Genomic DNA, 13,939 nt, shown 5'->3' with positions numbered 1-13,939 from the left:
ATTATCCTAATTTAAGCATTTCCATGGAAACCCAAATGTTCTTATCATTGATATTATAAACATAAGCATTAGCTTCAATCCTCACTATACAACATTGATTCTTGAACAGGAAATGGAGAAAAGGTAAACGATAAATAATATCACAAAAGACAATGAAAAGATAATTTCTTGATGTGGTCTGAAGACAAGAATGTCATCAATATTCATGAGCAACATTCTTGGATACATTAGTCCCCATCAATACTTGCTTTGAGACAATAACATCACGGGAGCCATAGTAACTGGGACTGAATTGTTAGAACATGCTCAAGTATGAAATGTATCCAGTGAGAGATGATTTATTGTTGTGCTATGATTCATTCGTTCCACCACTGAGCACTCTAATTCCCTAGGTCCCTTCATGTTTGAAAAGGGTGAGGATCCCCCCCCCCCCAAAAAAAAAAAAAAAAAAGCTGCCAAGAGCCTAATCCAAATGTGATATGTTAACATATGCAAGTGCTGATCATCTATAGGACCCACGCTGCTGAGACAAAAGAGAAGAGCAATCCTCTGATTTGGCTGTGATGACTGGAAATTGAAATGAGTCACGTAGACATAACAGCTCGATGAGCTGCTGTGTGGTTGTAAAATTGGAATTGTAATTTTTAACACGAGTGGAAAATAAGGAGAATTTCACAAAAGCAAATGCCGGTGCAGACCTCATACTGCAGCAATTTTAAGGTTAATAGCTTAGTCTTCAAAAGCAATAGTTCAAGTGTTATTACTGCCAAAGTACTTTGAAGTGGCTCTCTTTAACCTCTGCCTTTGATTAACATCATGTGACGTATGTAATTTTGGGGCATTTTCAGACATTTTCTACCACATACAGATTTAGTTTTAGTTCATATGAGGTATAATAAAGCGGTTTCCTTGAAACCATTGCTCTGCCAGTCATTTGGACTGAGCCTTGGCCTTATTATTATGGCTCCACTCAACAGGACTCACAGTATATGGTAATACAGGACTATAAATCATTCTGATTTGATGGTCCCATGTGGTCAGTTCTGATGCATTGCTATGCACTTCAGAACGTTGCATTAAACTACACGTGACACTTACACACACGCACACACACACACAAGATTCAATACAATAATATCCTCCCAAGCCTTTTGATCAGACCCTTCCCCCGTTAAAGCCAGCATATGCTGCTGTATAGAACTGACTAATGAGCCAGTCAAGAGAAAACGCCCTTTACCTAAAGGTTAACAAGTTATTACTATATAATAAAGCATGTGCAATTCTGCACATTATTCAGCTTATTTATTATTACTCAACTGTTGCAAAACTGACAACTGAGTAAACACCTTTTGACAAATGAATGTTTCTCCTTTTATTTTTTGTACTTTAGGGTGTTAAATTAACACAACTGGTGGATTAACTTCAAGGAAATCCAATGTTATATTTTTACCTTTACGTTTTAAAGGGAGAACATGGAATTTTTTGCAGATGCCCTAATCAATATTTTTATATTAACAACTGTTCAATTGACAGTGTGTAACTGAAAGGTGTCACTTGTAGTGACGTATTATCCCCTGACTCTGCAGACTCTGCATTCTACCCAGCTCTAAAAACTGTTTTGGTGTCTTTCAGCTCATTGTTATGAAGCTCAGCGTAAGTGGTACCAGGAAGACAATCTTTATGCTTCATTCAATCACAACACTCTCTCTCTCTCTCTCTTCCTGCCCCCCTGTTTTTCTATACCACTATGGCTTCACCACCCCCTTTAAATACCACATCATCATGATGGCTATTATTATTATTCACTCAGATGAATTCTCTCCTGATTTAACTGTTTTTTTTCTGCAACTTTACTGTTTTGGCTCAACTCATCAACATCCATGTCTGAAACAGCTTTCAAACACGTCACTCATATCAACTTCACAAGGCCTTAATTAGTCAAACATGTGTAATATTTTTTGTTGCAGAGGTCTTCCCCAAGTGACCAAAAAATGTGAGAAAATGAATTTGGCCAAATGAATGGAAAAGTCAGATAATCATGTAAGTATTTGATCAAGCAAAAGAAGAAACATTTGTCTCAAGGTCCTCCAGCATAAGAATTTTCTGCATTTTTTCTGTGTCAGAACATTCTGAATTAAATATCTTGAGTTTTGATGGACTGTTGCCACCTTCGGCTCTGGGATTTTATTTAGTAATTAATTGATTATTAATGATGGCAAACATGTTGTTTTAAAAAAAAAAAAATCCATCATGGGCTTACATACAATCCCATGATGGGCCTTCAGGAATCTTCACATCATTACAGGGTCTTACTGTGCTGGAGCTAATCGGTATATCATGTGTTTCTTTCACCAAGCTGCATCCGATGCTTTGATTACCACTGAAAATCTGTGTAAATAAACATCAGAGTGGTAAATATGCCATCTGAGTGGCAAACATTTGACTTGAAAGTTAAGTATTAAAAATTTAACTTCCTTGCCCTGTCTACAATGTAAAATCTGCAGAAAGCAACTGTAGGCAACAATAGTCCAATGAAATGCCTGTCGAGATAAATCCTGTTCGGTGGAAAAGTGCTCTGTATTCAGAACTATTGTTATTTCTCCCCGTGATGGGCAAATAGATGTTGCCCCTTAATTTGGTTCTGAATGGCAGAGACTGGCGACAAAGCAACAGTACTCGTCCAAATAAAATCTCATGGCTCTACTTTCCGCGTGATTACACAATAACTCTGAGCTGACTGATTGTCTACCTCCAGAAAATGCTGCCAGCGTCGCTGAATAGAGAATTGTTGGACTGGTGCTGCCCGTTTCTATTCACAGCGGCCGCCACAGCAAAGGGGAGAGTGCTAATGGTGATGAATAGTAATGGCCAAAACCTCTTAGAATTAAGCTTGTGAAATACAAGAAGACCTATGCTGAATTCAACTGCTCAAGAGTTCACCCGTTTTTTTGTCAGTGTAACACATTCCTATCTAAATGATTTTGTTTAGGTTGAAAAACAAACTCTGAATTCTAAAAAGATAAGACTACTCTGTCCTGTAAAAACATAAATTGTAATGTGATCTGAGGCATCGGATCACATTTTATTTCTGACTGGCCACAGACAACAGCCATGTTAATGAAAACCAACATGAGTTAGGAAGACAGAAATTTCGCCACATTATAGAACTCGTAAATTAAACAATTGTCTACCTCCACCATCAGGTACATGGAAAAGGAAGATAAAACAAGTTCCCGGTAAGTTTTTTCCTATTAGCTGCCTTTTCCCGTTACTCATTCTTCCTGTGCTGAATTACTGTCCATTCTCTTTCATCTCACTCTTCGTTCTTCCACATTTTCAGAAAGAAGGACTTGTAACAGCCCAAGAGTTATGGAATTACCAATTGCACCTAATGGCTTATTGTCCTCCAGAGGAGACTAAAGAAATAATTTAGCATATAAAGCGAAGCAAAGGGGGTCTCATACTGTTAGATGATGCTCTGTGGACCAAGGACCAGTGCTCTTTTGGCTGGAGATGAGAGACTTTGTTAGAAATCAGCAGGGGAGGACTTTAACATAGCTTTACTTGTGCCCACAGGGTTCCAGAAAATGTTATGTACCCCTACTATTTTACTGACATACTGCTGGCAGAAGAAGTTCAAAATGGTGGAAGAGTGCCTCTTAAATGCTTGCTCCAGTTGAAGGAAAAAACAATAAAAACAACACTTTACATTTGATTGCAATGAAGAGAGCTGTGTACAGTATGTTCCCAGGTAATGCTGGTTAACAAAAATACAGGAACTTACCTCAATACACAAGAATAGTACCCTACATCGTCCAACTCTGCTGGTCGAAACCATATGGCATCCTCCTCCTTGCTCATCCTTGTGCCATCAAAACTGATGGGTTCCTCGAAATCCCCGTGTCCTGCACTTTTGTACCACATAAGGCTAAGTCCTGCGCTCTGCGCATGGGTGTAGTTGGCCCGGATATATCCATAGAATAAAGCGCACTTAATCCGTACAGGTTCCCCCAGAAGCACCTTATATTTCAGGTAGTCCACTGACCAATCTGTGCAGCCTTCCACTGAAAGAAAAGGACAGAGAAAGGGAAAATTAAACAGGAGTTACTTGAAAAGGGTTTTAATTGTTTTTTCAGCACCAAGACCATGAAAAACACATGTTGCAACCATGACAAGACCACTTTCAATGCTGGCATCAGTCTGTCAATCAAGACACTCTTTTCCTCCATGCATCACTGATCTCTACAATGTCACCTTTTTGAGGCTATCTGTACATATACACACCTCTAACATACAAATTCCTAAGGGTTCCTGAATTAATTCACAGCCAATTTTAAAATGACAAGCAAGAATCCTTATAATGTGTAAATATGCTGGTAGTGTTTCATTACCACAATAACCTTTTGAATGTTAAACCCAACATATCAACTGCTGTCTTCCATCATTGTTCTCTTCCTGCCCCTGCCTTCACCTACAAACATGTACTGTATTTATATTTGACTCATGTGTCACAATCTCATGCATAAATTGAGTCTACTGGCAATAAACTGTGTATAACCCACCATCAATATCTGCTTAAATGGCAGAGATGGCACTCATTTCACCTGAGAAAATTAGAAGCTGCTGTGAGTCTGCATTAATTTCCTAAAGCTATCAGACTAGCATCAGGCCTCAAATGCTGTTTTCAGTCATATAAATGGAAAAAGTAGCTTGTTTCATATTGCGTTGCTGCACATGGCTAGACTGAGCAATAGGGGTCTGCCTGTTAAGACATCTAATAAAGCCCACCAACTGTCAGTCATAGGATTGAATAATACATGCATTATTCATGCACAGCAGGCAAAGGGATGGCTTGGATTCTCAGACTTATTTTCCATCATTGGGTGTACATAAGACTTCATCGTTGCCAAGTTATCGCTCACCAGTGGAAACTCACACAGACAATACCAACTCCTGAGTAGCTGATGAAGACTTTCACACAGTGAGTTGTGTAAGAATGACAGAGGTACAGTAAGCAACTGCCTGTGTATCAAGCAAGCAACACATTTGTGTGTGGGGTTCACTCAGAAATGGGAAGAAAATAACTGATCTGTGGCCTGTGAACTGTGGCCTCATAAAGCAGGATTGGTGGGTTAGCCAGCTAACTGTGGGTTTAACTCAGGATTTCCTGTTTGAGGTGCCAGGCACAATTTTAACTGTGGTTAATCGCTATTGTAACCTATTCTGCTCTAATCTAATTTAATACCTTTCAAGTTTTATTTCACACAGTTTAAGTCTATTTTTAATGGAAAATTAACAATATGAACTATATCTTATAAATCAAATGTAGCCACTTTTACAGATACAGATTATCTTCTGTCTGCTCTTTTAAGGAGTGGGTCCACAACGAATCAAAAACAAGCTCTCTGCCTGCTTCATCTTCCCCTTCCAGTTCCTGACATCCTCTTCTCCCTCGCTCCACCTTGCTGTATCACTCTTCCTTTAAAAACAGCTGGCAAGCACAGCTGCCACAGACTCAACAGGCTTCGCTAATTGAGCCTCTATAAATGTTTTATTTACCAAAGAGGCAACTCGGCCGCCAATCAGTGAGGTGCGCTGGCGTGCAGCAGTTGTTGGGGGTAACCTGGGGAGAGGTGTTGGTGGGGACTTGATTTAACCATACTGATTAATGATATTGTATTGGTAATGAAAGGGTCATGCTGAGAATAATGATGGATGCTTTAAAAGCTGGGCAAATGATGAAAAAAATGAAAAAAGCACACTCTAAATCACTTGAACAGTAAAAAAATGAGACATATGTCACATCGAGAGACTTCCATAGCAGCTGCAGCAGGGTTTAATATCAAAAAATCCATCAGTTACCAAAATCTTGCAGTACCAGATTTTAAAATCAAATTGTCAAAGGGCAGTAGCAGTCAATAGTCAAAATAGTGGGGAAAAAATCATCACTCAGACAAGCAGAAAAATCGTTCCACTAAAGAAAGCCTCAATCTTCCAGAATGCAACGACATGACATAGTGGTTTTGTTGCTGATGTTTCATTCCAACAGTGTGAAAGTATGCATGACTAACATCAGTTGTGGGTGTGTGCATGTATGTAAATAGGTGTGTCACCGGAAGAGGAAGTGATTGGTTCACCAGCTACTGTCTCCCGCAGGTGGTTGACTCCCTTCGCTGACTCTTGATATATACAAAGGGGGGCAAGATGGCATCACTTCCCCCTGCACAGGGGGAACACTCCCGTCCCAGTTAGCCACACTTACTTATCTGTTCCTTAGTGATATATTCCTTACCTTACAAGTTAGAATTGTTTTATTCACTCTGAAGTTAAATTAAGCTCTCCAAATGTAAATAAATTCACCATATTCGGCTATCTGTCTCTGTGGCTGCTTGTAACCTGGGAAAGATGGCGATTTCTCATGTTGTGTCTCAGCCACCCCTACACATGGCATAACAGATGGGAGTAAAGGTCGTACACATTTTCCCAGGTGGACAAATTCCCCGTTGTTGCTTCTACTGCTGTTTCTCAAGGGTCCCTGAAAGCTCTTGAAAGGTTTCTTGAAATGATAATGACCTTTACAGTGGCCATGCATTTGCCTTGATCTTGAGGCCCTTTCTTGTGTCACAGTGTGTTCGGTTTCATGTCTCATGTTTTGCTTACGTATTGAATATTATTAAATATATTTGTCATCAAATTACCACACAGTATATGTGGGGCCAGGTAGTATTCCAGCATACAATAACTGCACAAAATGTACAGAGAGTGGGAAGAAACATTGGTCTTGTTTGCCCCCTCGGGGCTTAATCCACCCATGCTGGCTTTGTCTGGCCAACACTCCAAAACCTAAAGACATTTCATTCAGCAAAGTCTCACATTTTGGAAGCTAAACCCAGCAAATGTTTTGGCACTTTTCCTTGAAAAAGGACAAATGATTGATCATGAAAAGAGTTGATACATTTTGTGGTCATCAACTAATTGCTAATCATTTGAGCAATAGCTAACTTCATACATGTTCTCTTGAGGTTGTTAAAAGGCTTGTAGGAAATGTAAGGAATCCGTTTATGTGATGAAACAAGTTTGAGATATATTGATGTAATATAAAATGCAGCATTTTTATCATAAAACTGTTCCTGGAATTCATTTAATACCAAAGAGTAAAAATAATAAATGAATGAATGTATTGAATATGCCATTAGCCCTGTAATTTCACTGTTGGACAGATTTAACAGCTCATTTTACCTGAGACTGAGAACACTGCATTCAGATGCCACACTTTGACATCACCCTCTGAACCTATTTTTGATTTCTTCAATGAAGTGGGTCCTCCGAGGAGCAAGGCAATGAAAAAACCCCACATTAATTGTATAAAGATTGAATAACTAGAAACAAAATTCAGCAAATAAAAGTGCTGCAGAGTGCTAGTGCTGCGAGCTACCCATACCACAATCCTTTCATTGTGATTACGTCTAACTGTTGCTATGGCAACAAAGGGTCTACCCTCGCTTATCAAGAACTTGCTAATTAGTTTGTGGATGATAATAACTTGAAGGCTTGAGGTAGGACAACCACAGCCAAGATGGTTTCACTTCTAATCATGCGTCCTAATTGAGACTATGAAGTGTTTTACTCTCACAACTAATAAAAACAGCAGGGGGGTGTAAAAGGTCATATAAGCAGGCAGCGGCTCAAACAGAGAACAAGATTAGTTGGGCATTTGTACTGCTAAACTTTCTGTTAAGTTTCTTCGCGGTACATACACACAAAACATATGGTTCTATGCATTCTGGATGAACATCAGCGCTGATATTAACAGACCATGCCACACCGCAGACAGTTGATTACTGTTTTGATATCTCTAGATAGGGGAGGTTTTGGCTGAGTTAACTTGATGTTGGCTTGTACTTTAGGGGCCTGGAGTATCAGGTGACAACACACATTTTCTTTCACTTTTTTGGGGGGATCAATTTGGCAGCTGTAGTCTCTTTGCAGATAAAGATTAACATACAAAACATCATCACTTTAGAAATTGTGATGCATTGGAAAATACTAAACTACCTAAAAATAAAAAAAGTTGTTAAAATTAGAACTACCTACAACAACCATAATCTCAAATGACCAAATTAATGTTGTCACTGTTTATAATCCCATAGATAATACTTCTGTACATAAAGAACTTTTAACTGCAAGACTTGTGATGGAGTATTTTGCATTGTAGTGTAGGTACTTTTACTTAAATAAAGGATCTAAATACTAATAGGATAAATATAATAAGGTATCTACTTTTCCAATATGGCCCACCAGCTAACCAACCGGCCGGTGCACGCTTAACATCTGCTGGCCCAGACAAAAATAAGTGCATTCAGTTCAGCTGCAAAGACTGGATTTGGTATTTGGTACAAAAACAAAAACCACAACAACAACAACAACAACACAGTAAATGCATCACTAGTGAAACATCAGACGGCCTGGTCCTGTCATTGCCTTCCCCCTCAGAACTGCAAATAAACACTCATCCACTCATTTCAGATATTTTCCGTCTTTCTGAAGAAAAGTCATATCTCATGGCATGGGAAAGAGTGAGTTTGATGTTGTCCAAGTAGAGATATACAGAGTACAGATGTTTGCTACTATAGTACAGTAAATTATATCATGCAAAATAGTACAAATGTAACTAAATAGCTGGTTTAGTAAAACATAAAAACGACAATATACTTAAGTGTGGATATTACAATATTTGGACAAAATTAAATTATATACATATTAGCAAGCATCTGATAAAAGGACAAATTGTAAACATCAAAGTGATCAAAAAGTGAAATGATTGATTACTACTGAAAACATCTTTTCAACAGTGAAATTACTACCCTAAGGCATTTGATTACTACACAGGGTTTTGAATTTATCCCCAGTTTAACTGAAAAAAAAAAATGCATCAAAAATTCTAAATTAATTTCCCTTTAAGGGTGAACACCAGCCCAACTTTTTCAAAGAGCTTGCTGTATTTATCTCCAATGCCGCCACAAAGTGCTTGCCAGCGCCAGTAACTGTTATCTTCCACCTATCCTCAAATTGCCCGTTTCAGACTTTTGACAGAGGGTTATCGTTCATTTCAGTAAGTGAGGGTGGGGATTCTGCATAATCTGTTGGCAGGAAACAAACATGGTACAAAGCCTAATTGAACTCGATTAACATTTCCCTGCTCACCAGATTTCCATTCTGCTGGATCACAATTGGTGGGGGAATTGGCCAATCTGCTGAGTGATAATAACAACTCCGGCAGCTCTTCAGAGACTGGCACCATCAAGCATAAGCAGCGTTTGTGGCTGCGCTACCCATGACCCATACTTAAAAAGGGGTAATTCCTCAGTTGCTGTCACTGAGTGTGTCAGGGGTCCAACAATTCTGTTTGTCAGCTGGAAAAATGGTAACTGGTAACTGTCAGCTGCCACGTTTTGCCAGATGATCACAGAACAAATGTTTGAACGTCACTCTGCATGGAAACTGGGATTTAATAGAGACACATTTACTGACACAACATCGAAATGGGGTCTCCTAGCCATATCCCGATTTAACCACGCCATTAAACAAAGACAAGGTCGTTTGTCAGGCCTGCCTTGTTTTTATGTTTGTCATGTTTGTCTCATTTGTCTAACTGTGTAAGACTGGGGCCCCATTTATAAAAAGGTCCTTATTCCCATGTCTTATGCTTGTGACCAAAACCAAATCTAAGGATGTGATTTATATGAGGAGAAAAGGGGAAAAAATACCAGATGTCAAAGGTCTAGGTTCATATACATGAAATATAAAATATAAATATAAATGCATTTTTTTATTAAAATGTATTTGTAAAAATCATCATCCAAGGTTTAAATGCAAATACAGACCACAACATTAAAATCAAGGTTAAGTCAAAGAAGACTTTTACAAAGAAGGTCTTAAAGCTAATTATACTTTCAAATACCATATACCATTTTTCAAACAATTTGGTTTAATTTGACCCTCACTCTTAAAAGGATCCCATTGGAAATCAGCCTCAAGTCATTCTCCTTTTCCACTGAAGTTGTTTTTCTGAATTTAAAATGCATTAAAATCTGTATGGCTTTATAGTAAGCAGTAATCCTATTTTGGTGGAGCTTCATGTGGATATACAGGGTAGGGTATGTAATCTAATATATTTATATATAACATAAATCTCGTATGCAACCACCTGCTGAAACAATGTAACATACATGCGACCAGGACGCTAGTAAACATGCATAACCCCCACCACCCCCCTAGTTTAAAGGGCACCACAATAAAGCTAAACAAATGTTATGCCATCGTGTTTCTGCTACAGTTTACTGTCACTTGAAAACGAGCCCATGCACCTCATGGAGAGGAGGTGATCAGCTCATAAATTGGGTTACAGGTCTGCTCAGGGGTAATCGTATGCAGATTGAGTCAGGTCACCACGGAGACTCACCCAAAGTGTCTGTAAGCACTCAAGGAGATGGTTCACTACCATTTTTCTCCATAAAAGCCCCGGTGTAATTCAATCAGAAAGGCGTGCATACATTAGGCCTAGGCCGATTGGAGAAACACACAAGCATACGTACACACATCTACACACACACACACACACACACACACACACACACACACACACACACACACACACACACACACACACATACACACACACACAATCAATGAGGTGACGCGACATCAACCTTTACTTGCCCTCGTGAAGTGTAGTGTCTAAGCTGGAATGGCTCCAGGGTCCCTAAAGGAACTTATCAACTTCACAGCCACTTTTGCCAGGGGAGGGAGGCAGGGGAGGAGAGAGACATCTCCAAATCTTGACCTGCCATTTTCCACCTTGTGAAAATGCTGTCGCAGCAGAGTGGGTCTCAATTAAGAGGAATATAGCTCTGATGTGTGGGAAAGGTAACCTCTCGGCTGCCGGCGTGCAGGAGGAGATTACCTGCATGATTGAAGTACCTCCAGCAGGTTGAAAAAGAGAATGAGTCATCAGCCAATAAAGCGATCAGCCACGGCCCTCTGCATGTAAGTGACGCACGCATACACACACACACGCACGCACGCGCACACACACACACACACACACACATACCAAAGGACCTCTGGAACACTAAGCAAAACTCAGGCCTTGTGTTTGAACAGAAAATAATTAACTTCCAAAATTGTAGTAGGGAAATTACGGGGCATATTCTATTCGTGCAATGGGACTGCAACAATAAGGAACTGCAAACTGTTATACTGACCAGAGTTATGGGACATACAGTGGCATTAAGGAGAATCTACTCACACCTGGGTGTGAACAATGGTCTATAACTATATAACAGAGAGGCAGTGGAGAATGTAAAGGAATAGTCCAACATTTTGGGAAATATGCTTATTCACTCTCTTTCATAGATTGAGATAATACAATTGACATTATCTACGGAGCTGGAGTAAGGATGTGTTTAGCTTAGCAGGTGGCAGGGACAAACTGCTAACCTGGCCCTGTCCAAAGTGTCTACCAACTCCTCTAAAGCTGAATAATTCAATAACCTAAACCAGATTCCAAACACTTAGCTCACTGACTGTATCTAGCCACCTGTGCTATAGTTGGAGGCGCTGCACCGAAGCGGTGTGTGGACTGAAACCGAAACAGCTCCACCACGTAACGAAACCAAAATCCTCAATTATATTTTTACATTCTATTCATGTAGGGATAAACAAACAATATTTAAATAATTCAACTTTAGGGGTATGGGTAGGTAGTATTTCTACTCTGGACAGAGCCAGGCAAGCTGTTTCCCCTTACTTCCAATCTTTATGTTTTATGCTATTTAGCTAGGCTACAACCTGAATGCAGCTCCTTAGCGAAAAGGAAAAATTCAGTATTTTACAACATAGGTTTTATTTTCATAGCTCATGAACAGTGCAGTAATATAAGTTCAAAACAAACCTCAGTTTAGTCATTTATTTGGAAGACAACAAAGATAAACTGTTACATTATAACTCTAAACTAACTGTTGCTGACATCCATCACTGTTTACTGACTAACTTACTGGCTTAACTTGGACTTCCCTTACATACTGCATTGGTGTTCACTCAGTTTTTCTGTGCAACTAGGGATTATTAGAAACCGGATTCGCCCTTCGCCCTGCGAATGAGTATGTTATCCAAAATATAAAACTATTCCTTTAAATTCAAAGAAAACCTACATTTGCATAATTTTGTCTTGTTTTCAGAAATGACAATAAAACGAATGATTTAATGCAGATGAAAAAATTGATATTTTTGCAGGGTGACGCCAGCTGGCCAGCTTATTTCATGATTGCAGTGACATTTACCTCCCATCCTCCTACCCGTTCCTCACAAGCAGATAAAACAGCTCTATCGCTCCTCGTTTCGCCTCCACTTTACTCTCATGACACTTCATCTTCATTTGTCGTTTGTCTCTCTTTCCCCAACTCCCTCGACAGCAACCAGGGCTGTCATTTATATGCAAATACTCATATGTGAAACCCCCCCCCCCACAAATAAACTGTTCTTCCTAGCACAAAATAAACATTGCCCACAATCTCGCTGGCTTCCCACTTCTATATCAGATTCAGCTCCCCTGATTGGACACGGCCTCCAGAGAGAGCAGCGCCTGCTGTCTCCAATCACGGGTTAAATGCTGACGGGGACAGGGAGCACAGAGAGGTAACTGATGGGAAAGGGGACGAGGCCGACTTCACCAGGTTGGACCCTTGCAGGGAAGAGAATAACAAAAGGGGCGCAGGGGAAAATAAACACACACACACACACACACATACACACAGGTAGGCAAGGTTTGTGAGAGTAGAAGCTGAACAGATACAAATCATCCATTTTACTTTTTTTCTTTAAATCAATTTGACAATCAATCAATTTTGGCATACCATAAATGTTTTCCGATCTTGACTTCAGATGCTTGCACACTCATTTTAAGTTATTTTCTGCAGCATTGGAAGAGCCAGTTTATTTCAAAATTTCAGTGAAGTGGGTTTTCTGGGCTGGGATTCTGGTGACATTTGTGGTTGAAACGCATTACAGAAAGTACAGCAATCATCACTGGATTTCACTTAAAATGTCACAAACAAGACCCTGTTTTGTCTTTGCACGCAACGCAACAGAAGAGGATGTGGTTCTTTTTAGGACATTTTTTTTCTTTCAAATGGTTTGTGACTCTTCATGCTTTTACTCAGTGTCTGCAGTGTATTTCAAATGCAGATTTCAGGGTGATAAGTGGCAACTTCTGTGATGTTTATGCACTTTATATAGCACCTGTCAGTCAAACAGTGTGTGAAATTCTGGGATGTCTTTGTCCTTATTTATGTCTCTGAGGATAGCACTCTTTGTCCAGCTATAGTGACTATTACTGCTAATGCCAATTAGCCAGATCCTCTTAATTTAAAAAGAGAAATGTCAAAGATATGTGAGAGGACTATTTAATGGGAAGGACCTTCTAGACATCACATATTTAAAACAGGAATGGACCAAGCTTTCATCATCTGAATCCCTGTTATATAAACTGGCAATATAGTAGCAACACATTATACAAAAGACAACCACTAAATATAACTGGCAAACAAGTGTAACCTATAAATGGCTCCCTTATTCTATTTCATCCAGTGCATTATTAGGATGCAGAATACTAAGTACTGTATATGAAGTGGAACTTCATTGAAACAGAAGCACATTTCTCCTCAAAGCAGTATGTAAATCAGCCTGTTTAACTCCATATAGGTGATTAGGCCTGTTTTCCCTTTCATACTCAATAGCACTCATATCAAATTTGTCATCCAAGACTCAGCTACGTCCAAATCAAACCAAGTTTCTCATCATCCCATCGGATCATCTTAGCGTCAGAATCTGTGATGACTTCTACTCTGACTTTAAAGGGGTGATTATGTCGCCCAAACAG

The 13,939-nt window shown here is 39.4% G+C and overlaps 1 protein-coding gene across 3 annotated transcripts in view; it reads right to left on the bottom strand.

The window, feature by feature from the left end:
- The window catches only part of LOC123974925 (interleukin-1 receptor accessory protein-like 1), a 242,479-nt gene that overhangs the window by 156,135 nt on the left and 72,405 nt on the right, over positions 1-13,939 (bottom strand). For all 3 annotated transcript variants that reach the window (XM_046055958.1, XM_046055964.1, XM_046055970.1), the window contains exon 3: positions 3,785-4,064. In XM_046055958.1, the coding sequence (XP_045911914.1) occupies positions 3,785-4,064 (280 nt within the window). The remainder of the gene's footprint in view (positions 1-3,784; positions 4,065-13,939) is intronic.

The sequence above is a fragment of the Micropterus dolomieu genome, linkage group LG01 (genome assembly GCF_021292245.1).
Source record: "Micropterus dolomieu isolate WLL.071019.BEF.003 ecotype Adirondacks linkage group LG01, ASM2129224v1, whole genome shotgun sequence".
NCBI classification, from domain to species: domain Eukaryota; kingdom Metazoa; phylum Chordata; class Actinopteri; order Centrarchiformes; family Centrarchidae; genus Micropterus; species Micropterus dolomieu.
Note: the sequence above shows the minus strand (reverse complement) of the source record. Positions and strands in the feature narration are given on the sequence as shown.